Genomic DNA, 18,637 nt, shown 5'->3' with positions numbered 1-18,637 from the left:
TGTAGCGAAAACTAATATACTTTTTAATAAAGAGAAGATTTAGATTTTTGTTATAATGGATTCACACAGACTTCATAGTTTCTTTTGATTATCGATTTTGGGAACATGCAATTTGGTACGATGGCTTCTTCAATAAATATGTTGAAATTCTATTATGAGGTTTAACACGCGTTTTAATTATAAATAGACGCTATTAACCTTAGGCATTGTTATTATACAATAACTCTGAAGTTACTAAATTGCATTCACTGCTATTTTAAAACTATACTGGTAAAGCTAGATTTATAATTCTTGAAGAAACTTACATATATTTACAGAAATATCGACTCAATTATCAATTACAATAATAAAAAACGTATAAAAAGAAATTATAAATTGATTACCAGTTTGCTAATAAATATCATTATTAATGAATTACTGGAGATTGGTAAACTTTTATAAAAGATATCAATTATCATTAGATAGAGGATCTAGCAAAACCTCATTCCAAATATGGAATAAAGCATATTATCTTGTGACAATATTTGCTGTGACACTGCGCCGTGTGAAGAGCGCGCCGCGGCAATGTCCGTCGAACTTGCGTCAGATCCCAAACGGTGAAAGTGAGTTCCAAGAAAAATGGAGCAGATATAGTGCGCGCGGAATGGCGCGGAATGTCAGCGCGTGTCACCCACGGACGCTAATTAATTTATGGCCGCGTTCCGGTTATTTACGGCGCGTCTGCGCAGGGTTGCCATGCTTTCTAATTTTCTTGGATAATCTGGAAAATGTGACTAACTATTAATTTTGAGGATAATAGAATCAGAATTTTCAAATGTTCTCGGTTTTAATAAGTTTCCAGTTTAATATTATTTTGGATATTGCGGTTAATAAACCTAATTGTTATCGTAAGGTTCTTGGGATCAATTAACGATAGCCTTCAACTCGTTGATTGCCTTTTTATTTCTACGAAATTTAAAGATATCGTCTTATTTTGACTTAGTTAATGTTACCTAATAATAAATTTAATTTGATATTTCATCAGTGTCTGATAAAAATGCAATCATGGTCACCCTACTGAGTGGGTTTATTAATAATGTGTTGTGCTTTATATTTAACAAGTTATTATTAATTTTACGAAGGAATTTTTATTTCTGTAGCAATGTGCTGCCTTGATATTGTTTGTGAATTATTTTTATAACATTTCTATGTCCGATGGAATTTCTGTACAAAGCGAGTGCAAAATGTGATTCACACATTTCACGACTACCGCGTGATGCCACGTGCTTTACCCACCTCGTAACCCTTTTTCTCCTTACTTGCATTTAAATTTATAATATCAGATTTTTCCTTCACGCTTAAGACCAGACAATACATATCTTTTTGTAGTGTTGCACATGTAACCTAGCCTAAACCTTACAAATCGTACTTATGTAACTTTTCTACTCTTTTAATGAAGTTTAAGGATGAAGTGTTAAATTTGAAAGTGACTCTTAAATAACAGATAAAATAAAACCGTTAATGTTTTCTAATGAACGCTTTATGCCTTTTTGTAAATGTTTAAGCAAGAGTAATTCTAGAAACTTCGATGTTATAATAGAAGTAGTCGTAATCAAGGGTAGTAAATTATCTGTTTTATTTCAAAGATAATAACTTTTGGTAAATATTTTTTTAATGACAACTCGCGATTTTTTTTATATCATCTATGTAAGTTTCTAGAGATTGTAGACACCTTAGTATTATAAATTGGTTTATAAGTAAATTTTACTTTCTTATAGACAGTGGATCTCAGCGACTCCTATGTAGGCACCTTATGGCATATCTAAACACAAACATAGGTTGTTCCGAATAGAATATATTTCCTATAAGTAATTCTTGTGTAACATTGTAACTAATATTCATCGGTGAAAAATTTGTCAAGTCATCACGTCCGAAGTCCATGCGGCGATTGCCCCCGGCTAGCGACTGGCTCGATTACAACAGGTCTCCGAACCTGTCAGTTCTTTGATGCCTTACTTACTAACTTCTGGTATTGAGAAACGGAAAAGTCCAATCGCCACCGTTGACTACATATACGAAGTTGTAAAAAATTGTTATCCCAAATAGATAGAAAGGAATTTCAATGCGGATCTCCTTCGATATTTCATGACTCATGAAAGAAAACGTTGCCTTGGTTTTGTAGAGGCCAAAGACATAACATGGCTGTGAACTTTGTTCGCACTGAGAGTCGAATATCCTTTACGAATAAAATATATTTTATCTTCCTTTACAGTAAGTCTGCTGTTCAAAATTAACATTGATTTGAGACGTCCTAGAAAAGGAATACGGTAAACGTAAAAACGTGTGGAATTCATTATTATTTACGTTACGTAGTACGAATACATACAAATCAACTTAAAAAGCTATTAATTATATTATGTGAGGAATTTGACCGCGGTGAAAAAACCGGTGCATGTCAAGACTTGTCGAAAAATCGTTTATCACGTCTCTATATAGTGTTGCTATGTCCTTGAACTTAAATAAAAAATAAATTACCATTTTTTAGATACCTATGTGAACAGCATTTAATTAAATTTGACTCAACCATTGTCTGCTATGGATGAATTTAAAATTAGGTTAGCTCGATTAAACTTTAATTTATTACATTTAGATATATTAGAAAAAAATCGTTTTAAAGTCAAGTTTAAGTAAAAAATAAAACAAAACATACTGACATAAAATGAAACAAAATATTTTGCATGGAATTACTCTGTAGATAAAAGTGACAAAAGAAAGCCAGCTGAACGTTTGCAGGGACGAATTAAGCTGCTCCAGCACTGGCTTCGGCTTAAAGTTAAGTTACAAGTATGCCGTAATTTTCTTAAATTAGGTTTTTTTCATATCATGAAATAGAGTAGGTATTACTTTTCAAATTTGTTATCTATAACTATTGGAAACATGAATATGGTGCAAAATTTCGTAACATCAATGACTCAGAATATTATGTAAAGAAAAAACGAATTTATTATCAGTCGAAATATTTAAATTGATATTCGATAAGTCAGGTCAATATTAGTTTTAATAAAATTCAAGACACGGGCGAACGAGATTGTAGACACGCGCCAACACGTTTTATCTTGTCTATGACCAAGATGCCTTCACCTTATCAAAGACGAGAGTGCGCTAAGCGCCGCGTGGGGGCGTGCGTGTGGTCTGATCTGAACGTGGTTATACCGTGTCCAAAAGATAACCAAGGTTGTAGCTTAATTGGGACTGGGGGTACTTTTCAATCCTCTTTAGGAGACATTTTTAAATGAACGACGATTTTAGTGTTATTACGGACGATTTTACTGGAGAGGAAATATTGTATTTCGCCAATGATTTGTTCATTTGGCACAATAGAAAAAGTTAAGAGGCTTCTGTTGAACTTTGACTCTAGATTTACCTTATAGTAATGACCGATCTTCGACCTTCGAACAGATGATTCAACGTTAAAATTTAATAAGTTTGGTTAAGGCTTCATTGTTGAACTTTGGTAGTATAATTGCGTAATTTTGTCTATCCCATGCTTATCTTGATTCCTGTTGCGACAATAATCGAAATAATTGAATTTGTTACCAAAAACATCAATTAAAAACTTAACAACGGTAGAATACAAGCCGCAAGCAGCATTAGCAGTTCCATTAATGTAAGAGAAATATGGAATCGGAAGTGAATTTGACAGGGGAAGGATATATGAAGGGAAAATATCGTCTTATGATATAATCTTGAATATGGCTACTAGGAGTTAAAAACTCGGAAAAACAATTTAAAATTGAAAGACTGAAAGTCTCAGCTAACGTTTAAAGTAACATTATTTCGGATTATTTGAGTATGATGCAAAGAATCATCATCATCTCCCCTGCCTTATCCCACTCCCGTAGAGTCGGCGCACCGGGTTTTCGTGCTCCAAATAACTCTATCATCCGTCATCTCAGTCGTCACTCCCTTCTTGATCATGTCATCTTTCACGCAATCCATCCATCTCTTTCTAGAAATCATCAATGGAAGTTTTTATAAATCGTAATCTCTTTAATAGAATGGGCTATCGCGTTGACCTGCGCCTGCGCACAATTATACTATTTATAACTAATACTGGACGTTATCATTTCTACTTGCAAATGTTACTGTCTAATTATACACTTACATCATTTATTACGCCTACCTCAATGATAAATTCATTTTAAATTCGATTAGTCCTGAGGGTAGGCTCCGAGCCCTCTATTAGGGATGCATAGCAGATGAGGTAATAAATGACATTTCATCATAATAATCAGTACAATACGGCCCTCGTGGATGACAGGTGTGCATTCTAGTGCAAAATTGAACATCAGGTGAAATCTTGGTGAAGCGCTACTTTATTATAAAAAAAACAGATTCAGGATTTGGGAAAATCCTTTATTGCTTTGCCAAGAAAAATCTGTGACAAAAAAATCTCCATCAAAAGTAATTTCGGGTATTTTATGCAAGCTATCTTGTTTGACTTCTGACCTTTTGGATGGTTGTTTTAACAAATTTTTAGCATAGCAACATTATCCGTTTTGTATACTTTTATCTTATAACTGTTGCCATAGTACCAGACAGATTACAATAGCAACGAACTAAATCTTATCGATAAAAATTTCTAAGTCATTATTGGAATTATAATCCTTGTCTTAAGAATTAAAATCGATATAATTATCTACACTAAAAATCTAAATAGGTTTCTGGATCCTGGACATCATCAAAGATACAATTTAAATGTTATGTGATGGATTTAATCATTTATATCTTGTTTACCATTTCTTTATTAGAAATTTTATCTGAGGTTAATTTCGTTAGAATAGGAACTGTATGGTAACCCTTTAAACAGCCAGCAACTAGATCCGTAAACGCAGGTAAAACACCGTTGTAATAAAGAATTGCTTTCTAAGTAAATCAAAAGAACCCATGCCGTAATAAGGTCAATTATAACACCATCAAGTCGTTTTAATCCGTCTCAAGGGGTTTTGGCCTCGCCACCGCTCCACAGATTCTAGATAAGACAAGGAAAAACTAAATGATTCACCCGCGTTCTGACGCACACACACGCCACGACTACGGCAGTGTGCACGTACACTCTTATCTAGATGTTCACGGTTCTGCAAAAACTGAGATTGTAATTATCCTAGTTCCTATATCATATTCGTTAATATACGTGAATACTTTTTAATCTTTCTTCTAATAAAAAGCCCAATAAGGAAAATGTTCAATATTCATACCAGAATGTCAATCTTACACCACCGCTAGTCTCACGTATCTCTTCTCGGAAACTATAGGTCAATGTCATTCACTTTGCGATCAATTAACTACCGAGATAATCGCCAACATAACCTCTCCTGAAAACAAATTGAATAACTGTGTAGTGTTTAAATACCTTTTTCATGTACTTAACGCAGTAAATCAATGTAATATACATAACTAGTGTTCATTAATTTGGAAATACAGCAAAATAATTTATTAATTTTATAATACTGTCATAAATGCATGTTAACATTTATCTGGACTACCAGTAAACACGAAAACATCTGACGGTCGTTTATTTTATAGTTATTAGGAAGTTGTAAGGCGACCTCAAACGATAAGGAAGGGTTAGAAGGGAACTAATCGGCCGAGGACGGGGCATTGCGGTGTCCTTGTCGGAGGTCAGTGGCACGGTTGCGAGCCAGAGCTGACCTCCTGAGGTCACTGGGTTGCAGGACAATAGTCAATTGCGTCAAGCAGTTACAGTTTGTTAGAATTTAATGCATTATTGTACTCTAGAGCACGTGACGTTATGACGTGAAGAAATTGAAAGGCTACATAAGGAAACATCTTTATAGAGTAGGATCAAGTGCTTAAGAGTATATAACTTAACAACAATAATATCGAAGTAAATAAGGTTCACAATACTACATTAACTATAGACATTACCGCGCCGCCTTCCGGCCCTACAGCCTTGAACAAACTAATCCAATTAAGTTTTCAAAAGCACTATTAAAATCAAGGACTTCACAGGAAATGCTGGATACGTCATTCTGTTCACTGTAATCGATATCGCCGCTGTGGATTCCAAAAACCCGTACAAAAGTTCAATCAATTACAAAATCTGGCCCCGTGACCTAATTCCTTTATCCATGGAATGCAATGTCACTGTGATTTGCCTGCCTTATATAATTTGAGGTTATAATTTTTTGTAACACGTATTAAAGTAACAATTGTTTAATTCTAATGTAAATAATTATTTTTGAAGCTTCCGTTAGCTTTAATTGATTAGATATTCGAGATTCTAGATTTTATTCCCATTAAATTGTTTTGTAGAGGTAAATAATCAAGACAAAAATAACGTCCATAGGCGTAACGTAACATACAAATGTTTATGGCGTCTAATAAAAGATGATATATTTAGTGACATCTACCGCATTCCATAAAAAAACGCAAACAAATAATATAAATTAGACTGTACAAATCTGTAACGAATTCAACATCATAAATTAAATAATAAACATAAATAATTTAATTTGTAAATATTTTGAGCGCATACCAACATGTTTACTCAATTCTGTACAAACAGGAGATCTTTTAAACCACGGACTTTGCGTCTGTCATTATAAATACGCGGTAAATCAACATATTTCATGCCAGATTTTATCAATGAGGATGTTCTACCAAACATTTTGCTTGTATTTAATTTTACAGACAGTTTGAGAATATCACAAGACATGAATTGAAACACGTGGCTCTGAACTGTAAAAAGACCCAAAGAGATTTACAAAAATTTTTAGGTTATTTATAAAATTGCTGGCTACAATGCAATAATTCATTTGTACCAAATCAAAAGATATTCTTACTAACAAATAATTAGTGAAGAACTAAATAAACAAAGTAAAATGAAAGGTCAAAGTTAATTGTTTATGAAGTTAGCAAAATTATCACGTGTTTGTTTCAATCCAAAAAATATATTACTTCGTTTACGGAAACATAATCTACCTTTGGTTAATTTTCTTTCAATAGTCAACAGATATGCGCATTGGCCTATTTTCTATTTTTTGCCAGCAGTTTCCATTACTTCAACTAGTACGAGCCCATTTGTTTATGTTACAAACGACTGTGTTAGCCGACCTGATTTATAATTGTGAGGTTGATTCAATCATCTGCGTGTATCCGCTACGGATTCCTGAGGTGAATATATTTCATACGATCTTATGAGATAAACCGAAAAATGTAGAGTTAATGTGATTCATTGTTTTTTTGTACTAGGGAGTAGGGTTACCATGCTACGTACTGTCAAGGACTAGAAGTGGCACGAAAATCATTTTGATTTTAATAATTATTTTTTAGCTTAATGTCTTTTTTCTTTCATATGGTATGTTTTTTTCTAGACATGTTATAGCTAGTAGAATCGATTAAAAAATTACATGCATATTGCCTATTCTTGTTGAATGTCGTGTGTTCGCAGCAGATGCTTAATTAGACCGAGATAGGCGATTATTTTATTTTTTTAGTCTAGAAAAGAAACTCTATGTTCGATTACCATGTTACACTAAAGTTATAATCGATCGATTGTGAATTGTTGAAGAAAATATTTACTTTAATTTTTTTCCCTCAAAACTGATGGACCCCGTTTGTAAATGCACTTACAGTCGTATGTAGATCAAAGCCGCTAAAGTGCCGTAAATAGAGTAGATTATTTCCAAACTGTGTGTATTAATAGTGAACTCTTTTTTTAATTTTATAACAACACAGTACGAGAAAAACATAGCCCGACTCACCGCGCTGGAATCCAACATCTGTTTTGGAACATAATTATTTTTTAATTCTGTTTATGTGGCACAATCTAAAGAAAAAAATAAGTTGTTTATAGTATGATTTAGAAAGTACGCAGTACACATTTTTCTAATAACAAATAAAAGTATAATTTGCAATATTCATCGTCATCTTTCTCCTTATACTTCTCCCGTAGTGTCGGCGTAACAGATTTTTGTCCTCCACGTAACTCTCTACGTCATCTCAGTCATCTCTCCCTTTTTGATAATGTCACCTTTCACGCAATCCATCTCTTTCTAGGTTTACCTTTACCGGTGTACCCTTCCACACTCATGACTAACCTTCTTGCAACATGCGTTTCATCTTTATGTAATTTGCAATATTATACTACAATATAAACAATTAACTCTGATCTTTCTAGAAATCCATCTTATTTTCATTCTCTCCTACGAATATTTGCACACCTACATTGAAAGTCTGGAGATACTGACGCAAGCTTATTATTTAAATACATTAAAATCTCACAATAGTTTTAATAGCAAACTATTCGGTGTTTTCGAACTGTTCTGATACTAACTGCCCACAAACATCCGTAAATATTGCAAGGAGAGAGCAAAGATGCCTTACTCAATGGATTGCAGCAAATAGTACAGTGTCATCTAAATTGTGTAGTGGATAGGTTAAACGAAATCAATTTTAGATGCATTATATCAGGCACAGAATATCAATAATTTGCTTCTACTTACGTCAAAATTTTACTAATAAGTAGTAACATGTTATGGACGGATTTAATGTAGCAGCTGAAATAGACAGCTTGATTTGAGCTATTTTAATTTCATTTTTGCCAGATTGTTCCGGTTAGTAATATTTACTTAGGCGTGACGTACGATTTCGCACGGTTATGTGATATTATGTTTCACAGAATTTATCAATGGCTCCACCAATCGACACTTCCTGACCAGGTGGAATTATTGAGGAAAATTCTCCAGAAAACATCCACAAATCATTTGTTGGGTAATGTGACATCATGATTACATATTGAACATTGATAACCTACTCATACACACACACACAAACAAGCTAAAAAAATTAAATCTCATGTGAAAACGTGGTTTAGTTTTTGAGTTTTTGTCTGATTTTGAGCTCATTTTTTTAAGGCCTGACGACCCATCGGCGATAACTGACTTTATTTCCTATATAATGTATTTAATTTGAATTATATTACGAGTACGCAGGAAATAAAAGTGCATGATTTAGTTGTCTGACACTTTAGAAGTCACGTGAATCCCACATGTCGCCACTAAGACAGTTGTCAGCGCGCGCGCGGCCGCCGCAGGTGCGGCTGTGACGTCACAGCGGCGCGTGCGCGCTACGTCACGCTGCGTCACTATTACACGACCGTTGTATGAATTAAGATAACAACATAATGAATAATGTTTACTATAACCTGTAAGAGAGCATTGAATATTAAATAAAAATTAACTATATTACATGATAACACAGTAAAAATGCCAACTTGTACGATAAATAGATGAAAAATGTAGTAAGTAGTAAACTAGTGGATCTATTTCAGACGAATATAGTAAAGCACAACATAACGCGAACCATCTTAGTATTGTTTTTTAAAAATGTTCACTTTCGAAACAAATCATCTAATAACGCCGCCCTAGCGGAAGTGAAATTAATGTATCAAAGCTAAAGGCAACATTAACTTCTACTATTTTCTTTGTAAGAACATAGATGGCAGTGTAAAAGGTTCTCGTGATTTTTAATATTTTTTAAATTGTAATATAAATTTAATTAAGATGAAATCATCAATTTAATCAAAATTAATTTCCTGCTCTAGAACCTGCTCAATGTGCATTTTCGTTATTAAAATTGCGTTGCAAAAATTAATTTACAATGAGGCAACATCGCATAAGCTTGCTTACACGTCAAAAGGTAGAGTTGAAATTGAAGACATTTTTCGATTCGCAATTAACAACATTTACGGTTGTAGTTAGTAAGAAACAAATAGAATTGTGCCTAAAAACAATAAAGTAACTTAGGCTGGATGTCTTGGTGAAAATTCGATATCATTCCGTATAGAATAACTCATGATTTGCTAGGCTAAGCTTTAACATATAAAATGGGTAAGTATATCTTTTGTTTCCCGTATTTCGATAACTTAAACAGAAAAAAATGTACGGTTATTGTTTTCGATTTACAGGTGGACTGTTTAGTTACTTTCGGGGTCTGTTAGGGGCGCGTGAAATGAGAATTTTGATCCTCGGATTGGACGGCGCCGGAAAAACCACAATACTTTACAAATTACAAGTTGGCGAGGTGGTGACCACTATACCGACTATCGGGTTCAACGTAGAACAAGTAACGTACAAAAACCTCAAGTTCCAGGTTTGGGATCTTGGTGGACAAACTAGTATTAGGTGAGTTTAATTACTTAAAGTTAGGACTTATCTTAAACAATTTTTTTAAAACAATGTCATCAGGTTGTATGTAATCAATGAAGTAACTGAAAATGTATAAACCATAAATTACAAAGTTTTAATTTGTTCAAAAGTAATATTAGAAAATAATAATGTGTATGTTTATGGTTTCTGTAATTTGAATTATAATTTTAAATCTTTAGGTTGTTTTATATTCTTTGAACCTTCACTCCTACAAGTTAACTGTCCTGTACAGTGTGTATAACATATATAGCTTTGATTAATGTGTACTTTTATTATATTTGCAGGCCATATTGGCGATGTTACTATGGCAACACAGATGCAATAATTTATGTAGTCGACTCTGCAGACAGAGATCGAATAGGAATATCAAAAGATGAATTGGTGCATATGTTAAGAGTAAGTTTTTCTTCTTTATTTTTAGTAATAACTCATTAATACAGATGTTAATGGTCTTTTGATAAAAGAAACTAGAAACAGAAATGTTTAACATATATTGTACTCTATGACCATTTTACCATGTTTTTAATATTATAGGCATTAATATATTTGTAAGTGACTACAATTAGGAAAATTATCTTTACAATCTAATACTAGTAATGATTTTTGGGTAAATACAGTTAAGATATCTAAAATGAGTAATAAATGTTTGCCTAGTATATTTGTCATTCAATTATAATTAACATGGAAAATAGATTAAAGTTAATTTAATATCAATAACAATAATTTATTATTTATCTACACAGATAAGACATTATACATTTTTAAACTTTATGAATTTGAAACTAAACAAATTACCACACTAATCAATACCAACTACAAGAAAAGGGGGGTTCCCTTATTATAAAAATCAAATATATAACTGGTTTATAATTATTATCTAAATAAAACGATTGTTTCATCATCATCATCATCATCTCCAGCTCATTACACATCCCCACCGAGTTGCTCAGAGCCTACTCTAAGTAACAGGTGACTAGGTCATAATCAACCGCACTGGCCCAGGGTGTTTGTTTGATTAAGGGTTAATATTGGTTTTGTAGGAGGAAGAGTTAGGGAATGCCATCCTGGTGGTGTTGGCCAACAAGCAGGACATGGCGGGCTGCCTGACGGTGGCGGAGGTGCACCAGGCGCTGGGGCTGGACGCGCTGCGCGACAGAACCTTCCAGATCTTCAAGACATCAGCGGTGCGGGGTGAGGGCCTCGACCAGGCGATGGACTGGCTATCTGATGCGTTACAAGCAAGGAAATAACCTATCAGGTATATATTTTGTTTATCTGAAGTGGTATAGTAAATTGAAATCCTTTCTAATTGTTCTGATTTTGAGTCATCTCTATGTGGTATAAAATAAAAAGAAATCTTCAAAATGTTTCAGGGCTGAAAAAGCTTGAAGTTAAGTTGTCCGGGATGGACAGACAAGTGCGGACAGGAGAGTAATAAATTATCTATTAGTCATATGTTTAACGCCATTAAGTTAGTACTTAGCGTCGCTGCCGTCTGCCCTGTGTTACTTATTAACTTATGTTGCTTTTAAGTTTAAATAACACTAATTATGGAGATTTATTTCTCATAACTTAATGTTTAAAATTTCATTTTATTTGTTTTATATCAATGCAAAAACCTCTGCATGTATATTTTTATTTTTAGTAAGTAATTTGTGTTAAATGAAAGAATATTATTTGACAATTGTTATGTATTTTATATTATAAATTGCCTTCTAATGATTTGCCTTTATGTATTGAAAGGAGCTTGCATTTATCTCTTAAAAATCATTTGTGTAAAATATCATGAAATAATCAAAATCGTTAAAAACAATCAAACAATAATGCCAAAAATGGTGGAATTATTTACTATGAAATGTACTAAGAAATGTATTTTTAATACTAGGAATTTCAAAAGTTTTGTCACATTATTCCAAAATGAATTTAATTAATTTGTTAATCAAACAAAATTGTAGTTTTTTATTGCAAACATGAACTAACGTTTCTAAAAACGCACAAATCTTTGTCTCATTAGGTTTGACTTGAAAAATGTTGACAATTCCCTAATTACTTCCAAAATATTTGATCACATAATTTCTCCGGGCAAAACTTTACAATCAGTTATATTAATGTTTCGTTTTTTAATCATTTGGAAATTACGGAAAAAGAAAATCCAATTTTTTTGTTATAATGTTTAGCTGTCATTGTGACAGAACGCGGAAATGACATCTGTCAAAACGTCAGTGTTGCTAGTTGGCGGCAAGATGGCGGCGACGCGTTATCAGTAGATAAAACAATTGTTTTGGTAATATAGATAGACGCAGACGGATGTATAAACTATAGGGTACATAATAAGTTATTACAATTGATTGATTATAATATATTTTGTATCAGTGACGTTCACTCAAGCTATGTGTAATTTATTGTACGGCGGCAAGAAAAAAAATTGTTTTAAATACAATATCCTGTATTATTTTGTCTACGTTTATTTTCCTAACGTCCTTTCATTTTAGAAAACAAGCGACAAATAAAGACAGCTTTAAAGTTGTGTCGCACTGTGAATTACTACGGTAAAGAACTGCACTCTCACATAAATATGGTTTTCAAAATAATTACATTCAATGGCAAATAAAATTGGACTTGCATGCACAAACGCATCATAAAAACATTGCTAAAAAAAATTAAAACCACGACGACAGGGAAAATAATGCGGGAATGAATGGCACATAAAAAATAATAAGTCAATGTTGCGAGCTCAGGAATTTGTGCGCAGGAATTCCGCTTAAATTGGGTTACATCCATAACTCGTTTTCAAACAAGGAAATTCTTCAAATGCCACTCATTTAATAACTGCAGATGAGATGATACTCTGCAAAACGGGGAGCATAATTTGAACCTTATGCGGCTTGTATAAGGTGTCCAGTCGTATGATAACCAGTTTATGGGATATGCTGAAACGTCCGTCCATCCACACAAAGTAACTTTAATAATTATTTACATTGATGGCTGTAGGATTAAAGGATGCTCAGTGGACTCACGCATAACTGCACTGCAACTGCAGAGGGCTACTGACGACTACGAGTATATATCTTTCATATTGTTACATACATCTTACTAATATTATAAATGCGAAAGCTTAGATGTATAGATGGATGTTTGTTAGCGTTTGTAGCTTAAACGGCTGAACGGATCTCCATGAAATTTGGCACAGGTTTAGAGCATAGTTTGGAAGAACACATAGGCTACTTTTTATCTCGGGAATGGTTACGGTTCCCGTGGGATGCATTAATTTAGTTTTTTAATGTTTACTCGATCATTCTGCAACGGTTCAACATATCTTATTGAAATTTGGCACAGATATAAAACAATGTCTGGAGTACACATGGGATAAGCTTCATCCCCGAGAAATGTCCGGTTCCCGAGGGATACGTAGCTTTTTGTAATTTATATAGTTTGTATGTTTTCTAATACCACGCGGACGAAGTCGCGGGCAACAGCTCGTATATAATATTTTTATATTAATGGGTCTTTAAGAATTACTTAATGCTTGTTAATTGAACTAGCATTAAATATCGCTTGAATGCTAGACACCAAATAAACTGAGATTTCGTTTCTACTTTACAAAGCAACAGTTTTTTTTTTAGAAAATAAATAGACTCTCTGAAACGTCCATAATAGTATTATCTATGTTACGAATACACTGGAGCAGAACAATGAATACACGTTGGTTTTAATTTTTAAACTTTACTAAAATTACAAAATCCACTTGTTTCTAGAACAGCTAGGCAAATGAAAGGTTTACGTTAGCAATCAGCAAAAGACTTAGTAATTAAATTATTTAAATAAGGTAAGTACTACTTATAAGTTGCACTTACCTTATTTACTTAAATATCAGCGTGTGTACACTTTCTGTATCGTAAAATACTACACGCTCGTATTTTACTGATAAGAAGTAATGTTTACAGTTTCAGCAATCTACAGGATTTTCTTTTTATAGTATTTTCCAATTAATGTGACTAGAACGTCGAATATCTTATATCGTCCAACTCGCTTGTTTTTGGTGTTTTTTTTTTCTTTATACATAAAAGTCGCGCACACTCTGTTTAACGTCGTAAAAGGGCATAATAACCCATTTAACTGTCAAACTTTGTAATAATTCTATATAGCGTTGGAAATGCTCGTTCCCTTGATTGTAATATAGAGTTTACGCTGTATTATGTCACATGAATTAAGTTATTCTGAACTCCTGTAACTAAGCTTTACTTAAGTATCTATGAATTAATGTAAAATCTAATTTGCACAAATATTAAGAAGGAATTTAAATCAAACAAACATCTGACAGTATTCCTGTAATGAGGTGTGCAGCGGTAGACAACTTGACTCGTCTGAATTCACTTTTATCCCGAGCTTGTTTACCAAAGTAACATCTGAATGGTTGCACTTGACAATCTAGACACTATATCTAGATATAGTAGAGATACTTAAATTCTAGAACTGTACACAGAAATATATCGTTGCATTAAATTACATTTTGTGTGCTCTTAATATTGGGAATGACTTTGTAAATATAGCACGAGTAATGTTCTATTGGTTTTCTAATAGTAAGTGTTGTTCGAACTCGTAGACAGTGGCCGCACGTGTTCTAGTGATCGCATTAAACGAAACTCTGTAAATATTATTGTGGTAGTTGAGTCGCAATCATTGCGGTGTCCGGTAGCCTGCAGGTGCATTCCTCGGGATCTCATCTTCAACCAAAACCATCTCTGTTGCGTATCCGTAGAGCTCACATTGGGCGACGACCGGCGAAATGTGTAGAGAACCCTGGATGGCATGTCTTGTACAAAATGACGGTTAATAAATGTGTAAGACGAGCGATTGGTTTTAGACTTTATATGAAGGAAGTAAGGTGGTATTTGTGGTATGGGCGGGCAAAGTTTGGGACAGAGGCGTGCAGGGGGAGTGTAAGCGGTCGGACTGGTTGCTCGAGCGACGACCGGAGGCTGCGCGCGCGCCTGCGAGCCGCGAGGGGCAGTCGCGACCGCAAGTCGCACCGCTAGCCCCACGTGGATTATCTTATTTACCTAATCTTTAACACTTTAAAGTGAATATAACTGTAATTAATTGAACTTTATTTCGTAAGTAGCAAAACTCTCAGTGGATGACGTTTAGGAAACTTTAAAAACCTCAATAATATCTAAGGACTTTAATAATAAACAAGATACCGTTGAATCTTGTTCACTAGAATATATTGAGTGAATGACAAAAATAAAATCTACCACTCTTGCATAGTGCTTTAACAAGCTGCAAAGAGCTTTTCGAAGCTTAATAACGCAAGTCAGGCTAAAGGGCTATTAAAGGACATTCGTGCGCGACTGTACAGGGCCCGGCCACGGCACGAGTCTTGTAAAGAATTTATAGGAGAGGCGGGCGCGGGCGCCGGCAGTGTCCACGCCGCCGCTGCGACGCCCGCGCGCACTCGCACCCCACCCTGCGCTGCGCCGCCGTGTCCTGTGCCCTAGTGTACCCTGTGCCGTACAAACTCAGTTTCAGTGATTTCAGTGCAGTGCTTGACATATATGTGGGATGGATGGCTAGGTACGCAGTGACGAGCTTCTACTATCAGTTCCTAGTGATCATTTAATCCTTTACTTGCTTTTTAAATGGTATTTTTAAGTTGGATTACATTTTCTAACGTGTGTCAAACTTTCGATGATAAAAGTTACTAATAATGGTATTCCCTGTGTTATTTTGTTGGTAAATTTGAGTAAATTTAAAGCAATTGACAAAAATACCGCAGTTCACGAGCTTACAAATATCTTATCTAACGACTTTCTAAAAGCTCTTCAGAGGTTTTAGTTTTATCATTTACTCAACTTCTGAAGGTTGTTTTAAACTAAACATTCGAGAATTTGCATTTCACTTCATTGCAACATTGCTACCTAACTAAAAAAGGGCGGGATAGCTCTGCAAGGATCAAGAAGTAAATTAACTTAAGTCGTACTGATTTACGAATAGAATCTTTATACGCTTTATGTAGTCTTAGAGTCTGAAAGTTACCAAACTGTTAACCATAAGTTTTAGTTTATTTTAAACCATTTCGTCAAGAATATTCTAGCCTAGCTAGGTTTCAACAAATTGATATAGGTAACTAGTAGCCTGTTTACGCGGTTGCTTTAAAGTTCTATAGTCTATGTTTTTAGAATGCTACATATATATGTGCTCTATAAGGCTAGCTATTGCAAAGCCGACCAAAGATCATGCTTTTTAAAAGCTCAGTTAAGTTTTATAATAAGAAGAATTTAGGCTACTTCTGAGATACAAGATTGGTCTAAAAATTTAGACTTGATATATGTTTAATTAAAAACAAGTTAAAAGTCCCTATTAGTTATTTAGCGACGGCTGTCGCCAGTTAGTACTATTCAGTTACGCATTGCATTGTTATTTCGCAAGGTTCGAGTCCAGTTTGCACAACTGTCTGACTTCTGAATGCGGTTACATGTTATTAACGGTCGCAATTTAACTATGGCATGTGCAATTTTAATTAATCTATTAAAAAGGGTAACTTAGATTTTTATTACTTGTTTAGAGTACAAATTGTTAAATTTATAATTGGGTGTAGTAAATACATACAAATTATATTAAAAATCGTGAATCTCAGTATGCTAAAAAGTATGATCTCTTAGAATGTGCCATAGCATTGTCAATCAACTGGACCAAGTATCAATTCATTGCAGAAAATAGCCGCCTCATGTACGTCACCTCGCAGGTGTCGACTGTCAACCATCAGTTCCACAAAGGTCGGAATGCGAATACCTTATTAAAACCCGTATACATACGTTTTTATCCTTTTGTGTCGTATTGTTACAAGAATTATATTTGTACCAGCATACAACGAAGAAAAATGACATCTCATTAGAGGAAGCAGTGAGCGATTGGTGAGACACGCATTCCTCGCGAGCTCACCTGCTTGTCTTTGTCATGTAGCTAACTTTTAGAAAAATAACTAAGTCAAATATGAACAAAAGAGCGAGATAAACTCAAGATCTTTCTATTTATTATATCTCTTATATAAACTGTTGCATCACACATCATTGAAACCAATGGTTTTTTATTGTCTTATTAACCTGGAAAAGCTTAAGTGGATAGCATCTTTCGTGTGGATGGAAACTGTAAACTTGTTTAAAAAGAAGTACTGGGGGAATCAGTGACCGTTGCGTGTGACAAAACGATCGTAAACAGGCTCTCTACGGGATATTCAATCGCTTCGTAAGCGTCGACGTTACGACTTGATGTAAAGTCGTAGTGTGCTGCTAGTGTACAGAACGACATACTAGATATAATGCTCTGTTACCGGATGCTTTATTTTGTAATACTTACAATATATTTGTACAGTTGTTGCAATAACTAGCTATAGAATGTATTGAATTAACTGCGCAATCAATACTCCTGACGGAATATTTTAGCAATTGTAAATAAAAAAAATTATTATTCCAGAAATAAATTTACTATTGTCCGTTTCGATACTTACATAATCGTACTTGCGTTTATTCTAGTGCCCCAGTTAAATAATAGTGAATAAACAAGGTAGAAGTAAAATATGGATAGAAACGTAGGCGTTTTGCTTACGCTACCAAAAGTTAACTAAATGTTAACATAGACCTACGTTAACATAGATATACGGATGTTAAAATAATACAGGTAAGACTTTGTTGAGGTAACGAGGTAATAGCAGTGTAAGGGCACGGGCCTCTAGTACTCGCTACGGTATTATATTTTGCCTTGAATGTAGGAAGCTTTCAAGTTTCACCAAACGTTTGTACGGATTAGCGGCGAGAATATTTACTACAAACAATTGCATCGATATATTTCGTGGCAATATCATTAAATTTGCAAAGATATGATGACTAGATTTTAATTTTAATTGGTTGCATTTTAATGTGGTAACCAGAAGTAAAAAATATAACAACGTTTATGGTGTGATTGTTTTAATTCTAAGAACATCTTAGCGATTAATTAACAAATGCACAGATTATAAAACTCGTTTTGATTTGCATACATGTGATGTCACCCGGCGTCCGGCGAACTTGTTCTTTGACTGTCGAGATGTCGTGGTAAGCTGGGCGACAGACATCGTTATTGTCCACTTGGCCGGCTCTTTACAACGAACCAGCATAAAGTTACACGAAAAATTATGCAAAGAATTAACTTAGTATCTCCTTATAATAGAATCTGCGGCTTAAATTATTCCAATTTCAATTTTTTTCCGATTTTCGACTGTATCGGTTGCAGCTAACACTTCCCGCGTAACGGAACGTTTGGATTCAATTTGCATCATTAACGTGAGTGAAGTGCTCGCATTCATGCAATGCATTTCATTTCATTTATCGTGTACTCGATAATTGGGTCAGAGCGACATGTTTACTTCTATTTCAGGACCTATTTGCGCT

General features: G+C 34.2%; 1 protein-coding gene across 1 annotated transcript; it reads left to right on the top strand.

The window, feature by feature from the left end:
* Positions 1 to 9,682: 9,682 nt before the first annotated feature.
* Positions 9,683 to 12,651, top strand: LOC106104971 (ADP-ribosylation factor-like protein 1). The gene is made up of 5 exons (XM_013285165.1): positions 9,683 to 9,893; positions 9,971 to 10,187; positions 10,496 to 10,607; positions 11,252 to 11,469; positions 11,585 to 12,651. The coding sequence occupies exons 1-4, from the start codon at positions 9,890 to 9,892 to the stop codon at positions 11,459 to 11,461; spliced, it is 543 nt and encodes a 180-aa protein (XP_013140619.1). The 5' UTR covers positions 9,683 to 9,889; the 3' UTR covers positions 11,462 to 11,469; positions 11,585 to 12,651.
* The last annotated feature ends 5,986 nt before the right edge of the window (positions 12,652 to 18,637 follow it).

Source organism: Papilio polytes, unplaced genomic scaffold (assembly GCF_000836215.1).
Source record: "Papilio polytes unplaced genomic scaffold, Ppol_1.0 DF823288.1, whole genome shotgun sequence".
Taxonomy (NCBI): domain Eukaryota; kingdom Metazoa; phylum Arthropoda; class Insecta; order Lepidoptera; family Papilionidae; genus Papilio; species Papilio polytes.
Note: the sequence above shows the minus strand (reverse complement) of the source record. Positions and strands in the feature narration are given on the sequence as shown.